General features: G+C 40.1%; 1 protein-coding gene across 1 annotated transcript in view; it reads left to right on the top strand.

The window, feature by feature from the left end:
- Positions 1-20,425, top strand: part of NHSL1 (NHS-like 1) — a 49,630-nt gene that overhangs the window by 20,309 nt on the left and 8,896 nt on the right. The window contains exons 4-5 of the mRNA XM_009083514.1: positions 6,736-6,928; positions 11,789-11,920. Coding sequence (XP_009081762.1) covers positions 6,736-6,928; positions 11,789-11,920 — 325 coding nt within the window. The remainder of the gene's footprint in view (positions 1-6,735; positions 6,929-11,788; positions 11,921-20,425) is intronic.

The following is a 20,425-nucleotide window of genomic DNA, read 5'->3' as shown; positions in this document are numbered from 1 at the left end:
TCCCTACTCCTTTTAATCTGCTTTTTAAGAGAAAAACATAGCCAGAGATTTTGCTCGTCTGTCTGTGCTGGAGACAATTGAAACCATGGCTAGGTGATGTGAGAGGAGACCTTGATCCACAGACATTCTCTGGTTTTGTGAAGGTGGGCGTCTATTTGCAGAGGGTAATAGTCATACCACAAAGCACATGGTTCAGAGATAAGCAGAACATTTGTTGTTGCAAAGGAAAACCACTAGGGAGAAGCAGGCCCAACTCAAAAACAAGCAGACAAAATTAGAAGACATAGAAATATGTAGTCTCTGAGTGGTACTTGATATAAAATTAGGTTCTTGGAACTACCCTTTTAATTTTGATTCTTACATGTTACATTAATGGCACACATGCAAAGCTACACTGTAGTACTGATCCTAATTGAGTTTATTGGTTTATCTGGATTTTACATCTCAGTACTGTGACCAACCTCCTCCTTTCTCATCTTTTATGTACAGCTATTGGTGATGCAAGTTGGTAACTATTCCTGTCCTTCAGTATTGCTCTGTTTTCTCAGTGTCAAAGATATATTGAGATGTCACTTTCAAACTCTAGCTTCCCTTATGTTCTGAAATATGTACGTTGTGTATATTAACTGTATGTATCTTTTGTGTGGTTTTTTCATATTCTTTTGTCTTTCCCTTTTTACCACTCATTCTCTTTGTTTCTTTTTGTCTCACTCAACAGTCTAGTCTGTTAGACTGCATCTCTCAGTCTTGCATTAGCGCCTGCTGTAACTTGGTTCCCTGGAACAACAAGGTACCTTGCCCACGAGTGGGACCATCCAGCTGCCATATCTGCAGCTTGATGTTACTTGTAGCATTTAGCATTTATGCAATCTTTTCTGCTCTTAGTCTTCAGTCACTACCTGCTTCTTTTTTCTGCTTTAAGAAAACAATTTAAAAAGCCAGTTACTCAGCAGAAGAATGCCATGCCAGGTTTGTTTCCTTTATTTTCCTCTGTGCTCCTTTTTGTCTGTAGTACAGTATCCTACATTTACTTGGGTCACTGAATTTTTTTATTCCTTTTTTTGTCTATTAATATATACCTCCATTGAATCCCATCTCTCAGTGGACACTGTGTTTAATTGGCTGCTTCATTGGTTTTTAATTAGCAAAGGGTAAACTACAAATTTGGAGGAAGGTATTTTTCTTAAATGATGTATATGAGCTACAGAGAGTACCTGCACCCAGGCATGCAGTATATTAGGTCTTTATTACATCTATGAAAATGTTTGTGTGCCAAAAACACACGGTATTTTTCCGTAGGTCCTGCCATTTGGCTTATGAGCTTTGCCCTGTTACAGTCTGTTAAGCTCTGGGTAAAAAAACACTTTGTTTTGCTTATTCATGGGGGGAAAAAGTATATTTTGCCACTGTGCTCAGCTAAACTGCTAGTTGTCTCTTCAATATCTGCAAGAGACTGTTTAGTATCTTCAGTGAAAATGCGTTAGCTGCATTGACTTGAGGCGATCAACTTGCTTGGTGTTAAGAAGGGCTAAAGCACTGGGGCACTTCAGTTTTGGAGGTGGGAATGCCTAAAAGTCCTGAGGCATAGGGTCTAGCAGAGCTGGAGGTAACACTGGGTGGTGATGTCCTCAGCTGGCCTTCCTGCCCCTCTACTGCAATTGCATGGCAGTGCTCTTGTAAGCAACACATGTATATTATACCATTTGTGGTTTTTTTTTTTGAAAATACTGTTCAGTTTACTGAGTTGAAACTGCAGCTCATAATATATGAAATGCCAGAGCATAAGGAAGTGAGTACAGAAACTCTTTGAACAAACAAAACAGGGTAATTCTTTGCTCATCGCATACTCACACTGTGCAGCTGCTGCAGGAATTGTGGATGCTGAAAGTTTACATGGGTAGAAAACATGGTACCCAGAAAGCAAGTGGGCACATTTTTGGGGAGGGAGGACTGCATCCAGTGCTGAGAGGATATTCAGGGAAAGGTATCCACTTTACACATCCCCTGATTTGAATTTCACCTTTAATCACTGATTGGCCGTTATCTTAAGGCAGATACTAATTGAATGGCTTTTAGCACTCTGAACAGTACAGCTCTTCTTAGTCTTTTTATCCCATTGCAACAGAGTAGAGGAAGAAGAAAATAACATTTCTGCAGTGCTGGTTAAGGTTATAACTTGCTTGATAGTCAGTAATTTCTGCTGACAAAAAAAATCCCTCCTTACTGAGACAGTGAAGGTTATAAAGTAAAGGATTCAGTAGGATAGCGAAGTTGGCTAGTGCAGCTGAAGGTCTGTGTGTAGAAGTAATAAAATGGAATATTCTATGAAAATTGGGGGGAGCTAGACTGGTGACCTTGGTCTAGAGGACACCAAATAGAGCAAGACATGACTAATTCATCTCAAGTGTAAATTCTTGTAAATATGTAATGTGGCAGGGTTCCATAACGCAGTGTGAAACCCCATGGGTCAAATTAGGCACATGAAGTGCCATTGTCAGCTGACCAGTTTTGGTCTTGAGTCTCTCTTCCCTGTTTGTCGTTATCCCTTTGCATTGGGAAAATGGCACTTGAAACCATCAAACCTAGTAAAACGCTGGAGCAGAAATAAGATGTTGGCAGATAGTCATAGGCAGCTGAACTGATATGGCTGCTGTCTGCAACACTGGAAGTTTTTTTTTCCTCTATTTTGTTTTTCTGAGAAATTATGATTTTAGAAGTGATTGCAGTAGACAGTAGGGTAAATGACATGACTAGAAGTTTGAAATCCTTTTGCTAAAATGTAAAATTTCTATGGATTGCGTTTTCCTCCTGGAGGTCTAATCTTTTTCAAACAGTGTAGTATAAACCCCTGGAATATAAAAAAACCCTTTAGAATAAACAGATTATTTAGGCCAAGAGTGCTGCGAGATACATAGCATAAACTCATTTGTCATCTGGGACCTCTCAAATAGCATAAATGTGCTGAGATAGTGAAACCCTTTTGTTGTATCTCAGCAGCTGAGTTGGCTGGGGTACAATATGTCAACAAGGCATCAGAGAGGCTCCAGCTTACTAAGCCATATAGCTTGTCTCTAGGATATTTATAGGCTGGTTTTCTCCTGGATTCTCATTTTAACTTCCATTTGAAAGTTCGTGCTTTCTCCTCTCTAATGCATGTTCATGGAAACACTGCAAGGTCCAAGGCTGCTGCTTTTGTACCCCACCTTTCCCTCATCCCATGTCCGTGAAAAAGAATGGATTGCAGCAAATTTTCCTGTGGAGACAAGCGTAGCAACTTGTTGCACAGAAATTTGGCCATTTAAGTCTAGCAGTAAAGTTACTGTGACTCAGAGATGCTTTTAAAATGGGGCAAGTGCTTTCTGTTCTGTTATGAACATCGAGTTTATGACCAACTTTGCTAAGCAGATACATATTCTCAAAGTACTGCCTAGTTCTACTTCTGGTGTAACAGGCCTTACTTGAGAAGACATTCCTGTCACACAGCAGCAATTCGCTGTATCTTTCCGCAAGCTTCTGTGCTGTGAACCTGGGAGTGTTTCCTAAACATATGTAAACTCCATTTTCATCCTTATTGTAGAGGTAATTTCTGTCTGAAGAAAGCTGAAAGATGAGCTGCTGCTTTCCTCTGTGTGCAGAAAAGCTGTGTACAGCTTTGTCATGCCTATACCTTTCTCTTTGAGAGTACTTTGGAAGAAAGTATGTAAGCAGAGTCATGTTTCTTCAGAATCCATGAAGAATGTACCTACAATTAAAATGTGAACACTTATTCCTACACCCAAACCCACCTCCAACTCTTTTATGGAATTATTCTGTAGAAGTACACATCTCTGTCCTGTGGCAGAAGATCACTCTTACTGACACATTGCTTTGCACTTAATTGCACGATTGGGTTTTCAATTGCTTTTCATTGGTTACATGCTCACTCTCCTGATTAATTTCTGTCCGCCTTTCTCCATCTGTCCCCAATTTTCTCAGCTTTTAATTCTGCAAAATTTGTTATTGATGTTCCACATTTCTTTAGATAATTATGATTCCCTTGTAGTAAATGCTTCACTTCTTCAGTTTTTCTATCTATTCATATACTGTATCAAAAAAGGTTTTCTGCTTGGCTTGGGTAATTTCCTTGAAAAGGAAGGGTGACTTCATAACTGGTATCTCTGCCACTTGACATACTGGAGTAGCCCCTGGTGACTACTGTATGACAGCTGAGATCTGGCACTGCAGTACAGTCTGAAGGTGGCAGTTGATACTGATGCTGACAATATCAACCAGGCAGAGTACCCAGAGGTCACTGGAGCTCATCCTCACCCCAGACAAACTGCAAAACGAGGCTTGAGGTGAGGTCACTGGAGCTCATCCTCACCCCAAACAAACTGCAAAACGAGGCGTTTCTCTTGGTGCCCTGACTCAGGCAGAGAAAAGCTCATTGTAGAACAGGGAAAGCAATATTTCATTGCCTCAATCCCTGATTACTCCTTGAAGTGTACACTTGTGCCTGCCATGACACTGGGCCACTTTCCCTTACAAATGCTTTCTCTCTCTTTCTGTTTTTAAACCTAATTGAGAGGAAGTGTGGCCTGGAGACTTCCTTCTGCAAAGGCATTCTCTCCCACGTTGCTTAAGTTAATCAAGGCCTTTATGAATTTGAGTGACTTGAGGTGGGAAAGGCCTTGTGTTTGTGTGTAAGTACATGTATGCATTCCCCCATTGTATATGTGTGTAAACAGATAAGCATTTACATCATATTGTTACAGAAATGGTTTTAGAACCTTTTAGAAGCAATGGAGGCCTGAAAAAATATGGATGTCCTCTATGAAAGTTGTACTGATAGAATTGCTGGGACTTTTACAGAGCTGAGCCCTTATCTGCAGAACAGCATCTATCCCATCCACAGCCTCTCTAGTAAAGGAATTCAAGGCTGACAGAAATGGATTATTTCCTTGAAGAAAAACTCCCACGTCGTGTGGTTCCGAACCACAGGATGAAATTAGTAATAATTTCATTGCCCGAAATATTTTTTCAGTGTTGCCTGAAGAGGTTTTACTTTTCTGTTCTGTTCTACTTTTTGCCTGGAAGTTGCTTTTATTTTTATTTTCTATTAAATGAAATGTTGGACCCTGTCCTAAAGGATGTAGTCAAAGCATAATAGAATAAATACATGGTTATTTATTTATAAACAGTGGGAACTCCTCATAGTAACAGGAAGAAAATTAAAGTCAGAAATGATAAACAGTTATTGTGGCACAGTGTTTGGACATGTCTTTTGTATAGTACTCAGCTTCAAGAGAAACAGCTTAGACTGAACACCCATAATAATAAAAAAAAAATCCCATCTGTTATAAATAGCTGCGATGTTTCTTTCTATGCCTGTGTACAGCAGTGAGGGAGGGAGAGGTGGTGGTCTTGTACTGGTAAGCCTATTTTGCATAGTATTTGGCTCTCCAAAGGGAGAGAGGAATAAAGAAAAGGAGGGGAAAGGACTGTAATCCTGGTCTGGTGCTAGTGAGGGAGGTCCCAAAGCAAGCACCTCTGAAGCAGAGGACTCTGCAGGTTGCAGGGAAATCTCTGCTAGTGCTGCAGCTGCTATGCAATTCCTCTTCCATGGCTTTCTTTGTTTTGCCTGGGAGCAGGAGGAGGCTGAGGTTGGTTTTCCTACATGTCTTCCTTCCTCTCCTTCTTCTGGAATTCCCTGGAGTGCCTTGCTGGCAGGATGGGAAGAAGAGAAGGCTGCTTCTCTTGGATTTGCCTGCCATTTGTGACCACCTGCTAGAAGCACCAGTGATGTCTTCTGCATGCCGTGTATCTGCCTGCCCTTGGTGTTTGCCATGCACTAGTACTGCCCTGTCAGCGAAAAGCTGTATTATGGCTTTCTCTGCCATCACTGGCATGCAGCTTGGGGACCTTGTAATGAAAACAGGTTTACTCCCCAAAAGGAAATTGCTTTTTGGCTTACAACTTTGGTGGAAGGATTTGCACAAGCTGTTGCAGCCTCTTTTTTTCTGGTGCAGAAAATCTTTTATTGCACCAGTTGTTTGTTTGTTTTTTTTTGAGGTGAAACACACCATAGAATTAAAATCTGCAGCCTCGAGAAATGACCTCTCTGTGGCTACTATTGATGTTAACTGCTTCACCCAGGAAAAACTGTGGCATGAGTTTCTTGAAGGCCAGAGCAAAGCTATCCTTGCTACCTCACTGAACCATGGCTGATAATTTTGTGGAATGTGTTGACCAGTTCTTTTACTGAGCTCTACCAAAATCTGTCTTTTCATAACAGGCTTCTTGCTGAAACCTTATGCATCTTTACAAGCTAGTGCATCTGGAGCAAAGCAGTGCTCAAATCTTGTCCTAATAGGGCATGGGGAGGTGAGAAGGGAAAGGAAGGCAAACCTCAGTGCAGGGAGAGAGGGGTTAATCATTCCAGGGACCATGTCAGTGTGTAAGGTAATTAGTTACTGTGCTTCGCTATGTGCAAGACCACTCTGTTCTCTCTCATTGGTATATATTCCTTAGATTGGTCAGATATCTTGAATAAATGCAATCTAGATATTTTGTTGTGTGTTACTTTTGTGTGTGTTTTCAAAATTACTCTATATGTAGGTCAAAATGTGATATTTGTGAGGGTGTGTTTTGTTCCACAAACAATTGAGCTGACTGCAGCAGCAGCACCTTAGTAATACCATAGTCATACCTTTTTTCTTAGTAAACTTAAATTGTTGCATGTATTTCTGTTTTTAGTGTCCTGTCTCTACGCCTGAAGAAGAAAAGCTTATTACCATCAGAAGGCCTAAAAGTCCAGTTTCAAATGAGTTATCAGATATCAACACCCAAACCAACTGGACTAAGTCACTCCCACTGCCAACGCCAGAAGAGAAAATGAGACAACAAGCACAGGCCGTCCAAACAGATGTGGTTCCTATTAATGTGACTGGTAGGCTTTTACTTTCAGTAATTGCATTACATTGATGAGGGTGGGAAGGGATAAAAGGGGATCCATACAGTTGGATAGTATTTTGACACTCATATACTTGATGCATGTATTTTAAATTACTTATCACACCTTTCTGTGAAAACAGTGTTCTGCATTTAATAAGCTCTCTCTGAACTTAATTAGAAAATGTCAACATCCTTTACAGTGACCATTAATGAAGATAGTCTGCGCTATGTGGGCTTGAAATGGCATGAGATATTAATGAAATAAAAGAAGAGGAGTGATAAATAAGTGTTTTGCTTTGGACTGCACTGAGGATATGTAATGGAAAAATCATGTTTGATCCAATGCTGATGATACTTCAGGATTTTCTTGTAGGAATTTTATATCAGGAATATTATCAGGGTCTTCAGGATTCCAAAGACTAAATGTTATAAAAATCACGAAAGAAAACCCCTCTAGGGTCGCATTTTTATCAGCAGCGAGGGGTTTAGGTGTCAAGGAGAGTAGGGTAAGAACAGGAAAAGTTAACGAGGCTACACATCTGGGCAAGACTCTTGGTAAGACACTCCACTTATGTGACATAGTCCACGTTTTCTTGTTATGAACTGTGTATTAACTCTTCATTTTGAAAATGCTCTTTGGTTTTAGTGGCAGAACTCACTCTGTGGAAGTTAAATTGCGTTGAAGCCTAATGCTGAATAGATACTTGGTTGTGTGTAAAATAGAATTACTGTGAAAGATGGAATTATTGCTCCAATTTAATAACCCCTTTTTCTGCACAGTATCAAGATTGTATATTACTAGTTAATTCTAATAACTGACCGCTCACCTGCCAAAACCAGGATGATACTCAATATCCAATTTACTTCAAATGCCATATGGTGAGCTCTGACTCCACGCTTACTCTGACAATCAATAGCTTGCAGTGTTTGGTTTTGTTTTGAAGGTAAATTAGGTTCTCTTCCCCTGCGTGACTACTAGTGTCTTTTTCACCTATGCTTTTATAAACTAGTATATTAAATGGTACTATTCAATAATATTTAAATATTTTAATAGTATAGGAACATGACTTCTGTAACAAACATCAGCAAGCTCTGTGAAATCAACAAGAAATGTTTCCTTAAATAAGCAGCAGAAAATATTTGAAATAAACATCATGAAGACAACAGAAAATTATGAACACGCCAACACTGGAAAATTAATAGAGGGGAAAAAAATGCAATGCTGAAATATTACTGGGCCCGTTGGCATTAAGTAGGGAATTTAGAATACAGGTGCACAAGACCAAGTTATGGGAACGACGGAGAATCTGACATAATCAATAAGCTTGAGTAGGGCTTAGATATTGTGACAGCAGGAACAGGGCATACTTCGAGAAATGGTAATCTGCTGTTTGATTTAATGACCCTGTGTAGTGAAAACATATGGAGGAAGTAAACAGATGGAAAGAAAAATTAGGTAAAAGGATCAAATAACTCATAGATTTAATTCATAATCACTGGGAATGTTACTTTGTTTGGAAAAATTACACTTGTGTCTTCAACCAGCATAATTCAACCAGTGTAGCAAACCTTGTGTCCCCTGAATGGTTTAGTTTGCACTCAGAAAACTCAGTGGTTCTCAACTCTTCTGACTAAAATGATGCACATACGTATTATACCTCACCTTTCTGGAATGTGCAGCTGAGCATTTATTCCCTTATAAACACGGTAATCAGAAGAGATAGAAAGGGAGGGCAGTAAAGGATCACTGCTGTTGCAGCATGTGGACTGGTCTCCAGGATCCACCATTTCCTTTCCCTTGAAATAATTATGCTGCTACTGCGAAACAAGTGACAGTAACAGAGTGTGAGCCACATACAACATACAGAAAAAGCTGCTGTCCTTGTTCCTCTTTAAAAAGTCACAATCTGCTCCCCTCCTCTGCTCTCCCACACATTGAGTAATTTTATTTTGTGAAGTTCCTTATGTTACTGCACAAGGCAGGGAAAAAAACCGACAAATTTGTGCCGTTTGTTTAACATGCCATGGAACAACCATCAAGGATTTTTGTTTCAATTTGGCTTTTTCTTCACATACCCCATTTCTCACTTTCCCAGAAGAGAGGTCAAAAAGCTTCCACTTTATTACTCCTGTCATGGAATAAAAGGTTAACCTCTGAAGAGGCTGCTGGCAATTGATAGCATTTTCAGCAGTGCATTAGTAATGATTCTGCTACAATGGCCTCTCACGTGGCTGTGCAATAAATGCTTCATGAGTTCAGCTTTCAGGGCTCTTCGGTGAACAGATTGCAACTAATACAATAGTAGTAAAAATCTGTTGGGTAGCCTGAAGGTGCAGGGGCATTGCATTAGGCTGACAAGCTGCTGATTAGACATCCGGATTTGGAAGCAGCTTCAGTCTTTGGGAGTGCCTGGGCTGAGCTTTATTCTGGCCTGGAAGGTGTTGGACACAATTTTCAGTGGTGGCCAGTCTTTGCTTTTACATATCCTCTGGGTCAAAAGATGTGTAATGGTGTCTGTTCTTGTGGGTTTTCTGGAACTAACTTTCTTTCCAGATGGAGGAGTCTAGTAATGGTGGAGGTGATCAGCGCCAGGCTGGATCCTGCAAAACATTTAAGCATTTGCTTGAGTCCAACTTGACTGATTTCAGTGAGATTTAAGCACATACTTAAATATTTTTGGTGTATCCAAGGAAACTGAGTATACTGCATGAAGGACAATTGAGTAAAGTGTATAAGGAATGCCTAGATGATTTGTGACAAACCTGTAACAGAAGGAGAAAAGTATCCTGAAATCTGTAAAATATATTTAACATTAACAATGATATTTTCTAAAACAAAAAAGATTACATTGAAGAAGGAAAAAAAGACTGAGACATTCTGATTTTGCTTGTATTTCACTGAAGCTGCTAGTTTGCAATTCTGTAAATGTGCATAGTGGCCTTGGTGTATCAAAAGCCATTACAGATGGATTGGTTGAGTTAGCTCTTAGGTAGCTCATTGGAAGAGGTTACTGTAGATCACTTGACAGAGTAACATTTCCCCATGGCCATCCTGTCTGTGCTCTCTGAGGCTTCATGTAGAAGACTCTCGCCTTGTTTGCACCTTCTACTTATCATTTATGTTTTATTCCAGGGCATTCAAAGCTGTATTATAATTTCCTTGCAGCTCACCATCTCAGGCATAATTGTTGACCTTTGAATGGATAAAGATATGTTCAGAGGTGCAAAATTTTCACCTTCAAACTCTTTGGATTTGTTACAATCTGGCGAGAATTATTATTATCATTCTGCCTGGCAGGATAACCCAATATCCTGACCTTGGCCTCATAAGGGTCCTCATGTTCTAATAGTGGTAGTGCCCCAGACAGTGGATGGTCTGTCTCAATATTTCAGGGCTTCTACTAAGCCAGTGGGATCGATAGCTCTAAATTTTATAAATCCCATGGGCTTCTTTCTGCCTTAATCTGCCCTGACTTCAGTGAATCCAAAACTTGGATGAAACTGGCACTTCTTTGTAGCTGCAAGGATTCCACTTAGCACAAGTGTAGCTGATGATCAATGCTCCAGTCAGAGTCAGAGTCTTTATATTTACAACGTGGTGGATGAAACTGCTGTGTTTTTTTCTTGCATTTTCACAAGTCCACATGCTATACTTTAGTGTATGTATCTTTAACTGTTACAGAGGTAATGAGGTTTTCTATGCTGTTTGCACGACACACATCGTACTGATGTGCGGTCAGCCAGGGATAATATTTATGACATGTTAGTAACTGTGCATTAATCACTTTTTAGAGGTAAATAATTTGGTCATCAGTTTTCAAAAGAAGTGTACAAAGGCAAAAAGCATATACATGTGTATCAAGCTTTTTCTGCCTTTAAGTTTTTAAGAGCTTATTCAGAGGACATTTAGCAGTGCTCTAAAATGCTCTAACTTCTAAAAAGGGAACTTATATGTGAGCTACGGGGGGTAGTCATGAGATTTTTAGAAGTGACAGAAAATTAACTCAGCTCACAATCTATAGGACAAACCTTATCTTACTGCTAGTAAAATGGCCAAATTATAAACCTCTAAACAAAAGTGAATTCCTAAAGAAAACCTGCTTAATGATAGTGGTGCTTCTGGGTCCCATTATGATACAGCACATGGTCATTGTAAGGCTTTATCTGGCAGTGTTGCACTTAACATATTTTTTCAGCTCTTGCCATTGTGTATTTTTATAGTCCTCTGTAAAGTTTCAACTTTAAGCAGCTTTCACTCTGAAATATTTATGAGTCCACGAGATCAGTTTGATCTCTGCATGCTCCATATTACTTGTTTGTATTCGTGTTAAAAGATCACCACCAGCAATGTGGTACACTTGACAGGTTCAGAGCAACTTGGAGTGAAAAAGAATGGTCTCGTGTGACTTAATGATGGAGCTGTGCAAAGACATTGTAATAGCTGTTGCCAATAGCAATGTCTGTCCCTGCATAAACCATCATGATCTTTCATTTTCGTAAGCAGATTTGCTTTTTCTGCAGCAAGCAACAAAACCACACAAAAACCCAAAAAGGGCCAAATTAAAGCAAGGATTCACGTGAGAAATTCTAGCTGGTCTTACCAAATCTGAACTGGCCTCAGGAACTCAAAATTCCTTTTGAAACATAGAGTACTGTGTAATGGATATGTGTGTCTGAAGCCTTACTGTGGCAATGTGCTGTATCTTCCTTCAGTGTAAACCTTCATTGTAGGACCAAGCTAACATCATTTATTAATGCCTTTTTTTCCATTTCTACAACAAAACTAGTGGAAGAAAGTGCATGATGTCAGTGTGCTTGGAAGTAATGTTGCTTTGCTTGTTCTACCATGTATTAGGGGAGAATTTCGACCGCCAAGCCAGCATTCGGCGGTCTCTAATTTACACAGACACGGTGGTAAGACGGCCGAAGAAAGTCAAAAGGAGAAAGACTATTACAGGAATCCCTGACAACATACAGAAGGAGCTAGGTATGGCTCATCAGAACTGTATTCCATCCACTGTTCGTTGTCACTGCTTAGCATTACTCAACTAATAATATTACCAGTGCTCATGAAACCAATACAGTCTGATAGCCTATTGCAGTTCCAAATACACCTGTGCCTCCTTGCCACCTCTCACATTGGGAAATTAGGGCCTTTTATTTGTTGTCTTCCATCTATTAAAGGGAACAAGATGCTTGGAAAAGGGTGTACTGGTACAATGGAAATCTGCAGGCATGTAAGGTTTCCGGACTTTAATGCTTTCCTTGAGATTTGGTCCTCTTGTCCAGGATGTTCACTGAAGCAAAACCAAAGTGGGCAGGCATTTTGGCTTGCAAATAATTACTTAGTGGAAAAAACCAATTCATGGATGTCTTCCTGAATCTGCTGAGAGTTGCATCAAGAGTGAAAAACCTCTTTTCGAGTTCAGTTTTGATCTAATTGACAACCCCTTAAGTATCAATGCTATTTGATTGGAAGCAGTTTACATGGGCTTCTTAGCTTTTGCATATATTCCAAAGGAAAAATGCCTACTTGGTCATGTTTACACTAGGTCAGGCAGTCTTCTTCCACACTTAGTAGCAGATGTGATATTCAAAGCTGATGAAGCAGTCTGAATTTTGGCAGACCTTTCAGACACTTTTTGCAGAACTCTTGGATTTAAATTGGGCCATTTTTATTTATTTTTACAAAAGCACGTTCAGTTTTTCCCAAATGAAAACTTCACAGATAAAATAATTCCCTCTCCCCATTTTTTTCAGTAGAGGAAGAATGTCTTTTAAAATAATCTGGCAGAACATAATTTTGGTGTTTTACATGTGAAATTGTCTCATATATTGATGATCTCAGTTAAGTTTTAGTACTTTGAATTTTGCATCTCTTTCTTTGTTAAATTATGTTTTCAGTTCTTGGTCCTTTGTCTAGAATTTCCAGAAACAGAAGCAAAATTACGCGACTTCTCTGGATGGGTTTGAAATGAGCTAGAGGGCCAGGCATAGAGAAAACCAAAAAACATGCAATTACATGAAGAGCAGTTTGTGAGTGGAACTGTATTCCTTCAGCATCTGTAATGAAATAGTGTCCTGCCAGGGGAATCCTCTGCTTCAAGAAAGCATTTACAAAACTTAGAGGTTACATTTGTTACCACTTCAGACAGATGTTTAATGCTCAAAAACAGCAACTGTAGTTTTATTTGGTGAAACAAAGCTGAGAATGTAGTTGGCATCTATCTTAAAAAGAATTCTTCGATTAATATCTTGAAAGAAGTTGGTGACTTATGCCAATCTGTTCACTAAGGGCGAAAAGTTTTATGCCTTGATTTTGGTCTTTCATCTCTGCGCTGAGCGTAATTCATGTTGCACTGCTTAAAGGTTTTCCTTGGCTTCTATTTTAAGTTATAGAAATGTCAGGGCTGGCAGTATCACACTGTAGAGTTCTCTCTGGCTGGTTCCCTGGCCCACAACATGCAGGCACATAGGGCTTCAGCCATCTGCCCTGTAGCAGAAGTTCTCTGAGGAGCTTCATGTTGCTTCTGTGGTAGTTGTATATCTTCCAGACAGCTAGGAGAATGTATGCCAGGAGAACTTTCTGGTGGCATTATCCATCCCGTTAGCATATTGGCTTCCGTCACTTGAAACAAAGTGCACTTGGAAAGAGAACAGCGATAGTGTCTTCATGTTATACATGGGGAAACCGGTCATGCTGCAGTGAAGTGACTTAGCCAGGGTCACCCACCAGGCTGCTGGCAAGGCTGGGAATAAATTAAGTCTGCCCCATCCCTGTTCGGTGCTCTTTCTGCCTTTTCTCCCCTGTCACTCCCCAAATATTTCTGTAGCAGTCCGTTCCCTATTTCTCTTACACTGTCCCAAAACAAACAACAAGTTGTTTTAAAACATTCCACAGTTCATTTGATTGGAATGGGGATCCGGACTAAACTCCAAATCAAGCAATTGCATTATGCCTATTGACATTCTCCCTGTGGTTTCAGCTGAATAAATCTCTTTGTTTCTCCCCTAAAGCATTGCTGCGAATGGCTATAATATTTACACAAAGATTAAAATCCCTTGGTACACCAGAGTTGCTGCGTGCAGGCTAAATAACCAACACATACAGCAGATTCTTGTTACCTCTTGTTTATCCTTCAGAAGGAAGCAGAAACTTGAGAGAACCTCAAAGCTTCAACCAGGCTTGAACTATTTTCCTTTGTTGTGAGAGAGCCTGGAAGAACTTCTGCCAGGCCAAGCTGCTGGGGTTCTTCCCTGGCTGCTTTGGCTCCTTTGGAACAGAAGAAACCAAAGAGAAGAGAAAGCCTGCGCTGACTCGCGGTGTGAGCTCAGCAGGCATGGTACCCTTGTAGAATTTAGCCAGACATACTGAAAGGAATCATTAACTGCACCCATGTGCTGCAAGTATCTTTAAACATTCCTACTTTTTAGTATTGTAATACTGTTGTGTTTTCACAGGTGTCTTCCAGCAATGACCCAGTCTCTCTGCGTAGACTGGAAACTTCTGCATAAAAAATCCTGCATAAATAAAATGCAATGGGATAAATAGTATTCTGAGACCGAGTAAGAATATGAGATGCCTACCAGTTTAGAGATGGCAGTTATTTTCTGAAGTTGTTTTTTAACAGCAGGACCCTTTCAGTACTATTTAGCAGAGTGACACCAAAATAAGATGAAAAGGCAAATCATTCCTCTCTCTTCCAAATTAGCTTTGCCTACTTCTGAATTACATTAATTGTCTTAACATAAATATGACATACCTGTTTAATGGGAGTCAGTGTTGGATCAAAACTGCAGGAAGGGCAAGAAATTTTGAGATGATGTTTTACTTCAAATTTCTGTGCTCTGGGTTTCTCTGGTCTGTGTTGCCATTATCCATCACCTCTAGATGTCTTCTTCAGATGGTACCTTATATATGTAGATCTGTATTCTTCCCTCAAGCAAGATGATTCCCAAACAGTTTTGTAGAGATGAGCACCTCTCTGGGAGAACCTGTTGCAGGCCTTGTTCATTTCTTGATTTTTTGTTATTACCAGCTCCCTTCACATCTTCCAATTCTACAGATGAAATAAAGGCAGCAAAATGCCTTTTTATTTCCATGGTTCCTTCTTTGTGTCAGTGCACTAGGGTTCTGGCTGAGACTAACTTTCATCTTGTGAAGGTACCAAGTTACCTGGTTGTGAGTGTTTCTCGAGCTCTGCACTGGTGCAGTCCCAGACACTGATGGACAGCTTCTGGTGTGCCAGACTCCCTCCCTGGCTTGCAGGAGGAGCAGGCCCCGGATCTGAGTATCGGTTCCACCACAATTCATCTTCCAAATAAGCATACCTCACCAAAGCAGGGGAGAGAATAACACCTTCAGGTTTTCCATCTTTTGATTTCCTCTGCTTGTGACAGTCATTTTGCCTTTCTTTAATCGAACAGAAAGTTTCTGGCCTCTTGGTTTTCAAAAATGTTTTCTGATTTTATGCTTTGCATGTACTTTCTTGGAATTGTTTAAATACTTTTTGCCAATTTGGGATGCAGTTCAGGGTCTTTCCAGCTCTGTGATTTTTCCCCCATCTACTTTTTTATCTTTTTTTATTCCTAACCTAAGGATTCAGAGGGGCAGAATGACCTCATATAGTTTTCTTCAGTTTATTTCCCTGCCTCCCGTTTTCAGTAACTCACAAGGAGTTGTCATCGATAGGATCTCATGTCAGTCATCAAGATGGGTATGACTGACACCTGAACTGCCTGTCGTTCATTTGCCTTCTTGCAGTGCAGCTCAGATGCACTGGTGCTACGAGTTGGTGTCTCAGGGACTGTTGAAGCTTCTCCTTTGACATGCCTGGGAGGAAGCAATTCCATCTCAGCAACATGGGGGCACATAAGTCCTTTTGATCTTTGGGAAATCAGCTGTTTTATTGAAGACTCCTCTTAAGTGATTTTTCCTTTCCAGTTAGTTCCTCCAGGGCTAGTAGTAACGCAAGTTACAGGTCCCTCAGGTAAGGAGTCCCAGATATCCAGTGGTCCTGCAGAAATACCACACAGATGCCCAGCTGTTCCAGCCAAGTAATCCTACACCTGCTTCAATTTGCAACTTTAGGAGCCTTTGGAGAGAATATCTCTGAGAGTAATTGTGCCTTTTGACTAATGCTGGTTTTGTAGCTGTAGTTTTTCAACATTGTATGTTTCCAGCACTATTCATCCATGGATGAGGGTGTTAGAAAGTATGTATAATCTGTTTTTTGATACTGGGGGATGAAAGACACAGATGCCAGGCATATAAACTCTACCAGAGGCTGTTGAGTTAGTGAAATTAACAGAGTCAAGAAAACTTGAATGCCTATATTTTCATCAAAATTGTCCCTTTCAGGGTGATATATGCAGCATTCAGGATGATTTTTAGCTGGCAGTACTGAAAAGTATCACAGGATTCTCTGCAATATTTTTCTTGTCTCTGAGAGATTACAAACGCTTCATGGAGCACAGTGAAAATTCCTTAAAATTGCCATGGGCCTGATGTACTTGTCTGTTTCTTGTCGAGTATCGATTAAAAATCATTTGTAAGTACTAGGGTAAAACAGATTAAGAATCTGTGGAGTTCTTTTGTAGACTGGAAGTTGTGGTGCCTGCACAGTGACTTGGCCAGGTTACCAGGTTTGGAGGAGGATTGCTAGGTGGGGCATGAGGAAGCAATGAGAGCAACAAATGTTTGGAATGTGCCTGTGGCATAAGAGGCAAGTGCTTATATTAGAAATGGTGAGTCAGAAGGGAAGGAAGATTACTTCTATATGCTAGTTGAAACAAGCATGTATTTTGTGATATCAACAGACATACTGTTTATCCTCTCAAACCCTCAGTTTTCTATGCTCATTTCAATGCAGAGGACCTTTTGTCTGGTTCTCCGCAGCAAGCTGCTGGTGCCACCAGATCAGCTAGAGCCACAGGGAGTCTTCTAGTAGCTAGTACCTATCTCAAGGACTAACATACAGACACTTTCTTTTTTCCATCAAATTTGCGGTCAGTCTCAATCCCTGTCATCTCTAATGAGCAACACCAGTAACTCAGAGTCAGAGAGGACTGGTGTAAACTGTATATGCCTATCTTTGACCCAGTGCTTGGAGCTAAAGCAAGCAATTGAACCTCTTCTCTGTGCTTCATTGCAAGACTTGTTCAATATGTTGCATGTTTTGCTTTTACTAGATAATGGGTGTTCTTTACTTGCTGCTGGAGTCTGCACTGAACATGTGCATTAAGGAAGAAGATTTGCCCTAAGAGAGATTTTCAGCATAGGAGGGTAATAAACAAAAAAGGAATGGAGATACAGGTGTCCTGTGATGGACACAGCACTGGCTGCAGGGCTGCTGGACACAGGATAATACAAATGCAGACATGATGATAATTACTTTCAGCTACATTTATGATACACTCAATTTGCATGCACGTCTGCCCTCATAATGTTCAGGATCTCTAACCTGATGTCCAGCGCTGCAATACTTTTTGCTGCTGTCTCCTCAGACATCGCCCCTGAAACTAGGTGGACTTATGGATGGTATTCTTTAAAAGCTCGGATTCAGTTCAAGAATTTTGGGGTTGCAGAAATCTTCAATCTTCTGACTGCTATTTTTTTAAGTAGATGCTTTCTGAGAAGCATAACTTTATCAGTGTAATAGTCAATTTAAAGATTTGAGTGGTTCCTTAGAATTGGATTGTTTGTCATCTAGCTGCAGTACCAACAAAGGTGGTTTGATTTTAAGCATTTTTGAAAATGCTTGCTTGTCACTATTACTCTGGAAGTGAGTGAGGGTTCTGTAGTCCATTTGTAAATTTCAAACACGATACTCCTGACTACCCTTCTCTAAATTCCACCAAAATCTTAAAGTCCACAACATTTTAACAGTATATACAAGTGTTAAATGTTCACTTGGTTGGTTTGGTGAACCATTTTCCCTGCAGATTTCTGTTGTCCCTCTTCTGGGAACAAAACTCTAAAAAGAGCAATTGCTGTATTACAAAGGGCAACTAAATCCTCACAGCTTTGCATGAGATTGTGCATACATGTAAAGCCAAGACCAAAACCAAAGCTTGAACAATTTCAGAATATGCTGCATTTCTAAAAAAAAAAAAAAAAGTATTTCAAACCTCAAAGTTGTGTTCTTGTAATAGCAACAGCCATGAGAAATCCCTTTGATGACCATATTCCATAGAATGATTGAGGGATGTAGCAGCGCAGTTTATGCTCCTGAGGCTGGGCTGTCTCACTCTGTCTGAATCCTGTGTTTATTTGGGCTCTTAATCATTCTAACTATAAGTGTTCACACTGGTGCAAAGACTTGCCCTGACGAGCTTCCCTGTAGTATTGAGGTTATAAACATTTACTGCTGCTGAGTCAATTTATGCAGTTTCCTGGAGCATATTAGGCTTGACCCTAAATTATGTCTATTCTGATAACAAATTGGGTTAGCACTGGTTCTCAGCAGCACCCTGCAGTTGGTTGTTCATGCTGTCCTCTTGTTAGCATGCTCCTCCAGCACTGCTCTGGCTGTGACCAGCCAGCAGTCCCCAGGCTCTGTTGGGGCATGAGTACCAGGGGATGGGGCAGGAGCTGCTCCCCTAGGTGTTTTGGTATAGCCATCATTGGCATCTTTTATTCAGTGGCATAGATATAGTGCCATTAACTTTCTGGTTTAGACATTGCTGTGCATTTGCCATAAACAGTATGTCCCAATAAATGCATTCTAACACTGCTGGTTTTGGAAGGAGAAACAAGGGAGATTAGCAAGTCCAGCGTTGTTCCACTTTGCCACTTACCTTCTCTAGCAGTAACGTTCTAAACAAGCATAAACCATCCATCTGTGTTATGCTACTTGTGAAACTGAGTGTATTTAGCTTCCCCTGTGAATACACACTTACTGCATACTGAAGTGAGGAGCTCTCAGCACAGGTCAGTATGTGACAGTATTAGACACTTGCTGTACTGCTGACAGCTTCATTCTCCTCCAGCCCCATCCTTCTCTCTTGTCGGTGTGTGTGTGTGTATTTGTGCGTGTGTGTATTTCACAGTGGTAGAAGAAGGAAAACATCCTCTTTGGTTATTTATGTATCTTAGTATGCAGATTTTTATTACTGGATATTTTTATTTGGCTAAGTGTTACCATTAGGGATGTCATGGTTCCAGAAATATTTGTAATGTCTACTTTGATATTTTTATCTTTCTTAACCAAAGGGGCACACTGATTCTATAGAAAAGTACACCTGGAATGAAAATATTTTTTTTTTACTGTACAGTTCTTAATAACTGTATACAGAATATGCAAATCCTTCTCTTGGTTGGCTGCAGTACTCCATCTGTTCTGACAGTATCCCATATTAGATTATCCAAGACGTTTGCCAGCATTCGAGTATCTAGCTTTGCTGCAAACCTCTACCAGAAGAAAGAGGCTGTATTTTCCTGAGAGCAAGAGAATCTACACAAAGCAAACTAACTAGGCTTCAAGCTGCTAAAAGACTACTTCTGTGCCTGGGGAAAAGAAGTAAACAATCTTTTTGTGTGTGCTGCTTTAACGGTAGCTTTTTCAGAGCTCTCTTTTCCTTATCCTAAATGCCTCTTTTGCCTGCCAAGAATAAGGATAATTAAATGCCCTTTAAGTGGTGTTTAAAGCTGCATAAGAATGCCTATCCTCCCAATGCAGTTCCATATAGTAAATATGAAAGGGGAACAGCCCTATCAGACATGCTACTTCATTGCATCTGAGACTAGCTAAGGTGGAGCCTTGAAATAACAAATTTTCCCCCTGCAGTGACATATGCAGCATCCTTACCAGCATCTACAGCAGCACGCCTGCCTCTCTATTGCTATTTATACAGCAATCGAACTGAATTAAAAAGCAACAGCCTTACACAGGCTAATTTTAAAGCAGTGTGCTGGTCTGTGTTTTTAAAAGGCAGCTACCAACAAAATTGTAAATTTCAAAGAACCCCAGAGTCCTTTCTGCTGACTCAGTGGTAACTGTATTTTGAATGAAAACTGGTTTTCTGTTGTCCTCAGAGTTGGGGGAGGGTGTGAGGGGTGTTTATGCCAATAGATGATTATTCCTCCTTTTAAAAAAAAGTGTAGTTATTTTTTATTTCCTGATGATGCTGAGGATGAGACAGCCATCAGTACCAGCTGTTTCTTTTCCCCATTTCTTGGAGTTTTTCCTTTATGATAAATAGCAAGTAGTTGTATGTAGAAATGTTATTTAATGGTTTTCTTTGCAGTGTTGGATAATGTTTATATAAATGCCATTATAGCATATTTATTATTTGTGATAAATCAATGCATGTTTCCATGTGTTAGCCTCCTTTCAGATGAACTGCAGGACTTGGAGAGCTGTCTGTGTCTCATGAAAATTTTTTTCTGAAGTGTAATGCTTGTAAAAAGCAGATCTTTTTATTCATATTAGTCTCCAGATTTCCTTCCCCTTTTCTTTATTGCGTGAGGCATTAGCATGGAAACACACTT

Source organism: Acanthisitta chloris, unplaced genomic scaffold (assembly GCF_000695815.1).
Source record: "Acanthisitta chloris isolate BGI_N310 unplaced genomic scaffold, ASM69581v1 scaffold12451, whole genome shotgun sequence".
Lineage (NCBI taxonomy): Eukaryota > Metazoa > Chordata > Aves > Passeriformes > Acanthisittidae > Acanthisitta > Acanthisitta chloris.
The sequence above is the reverse complement of the archived record's forward strand: the minus strand, read 5'-3'. Positions and strand labels throughout refer to the sequence as shown.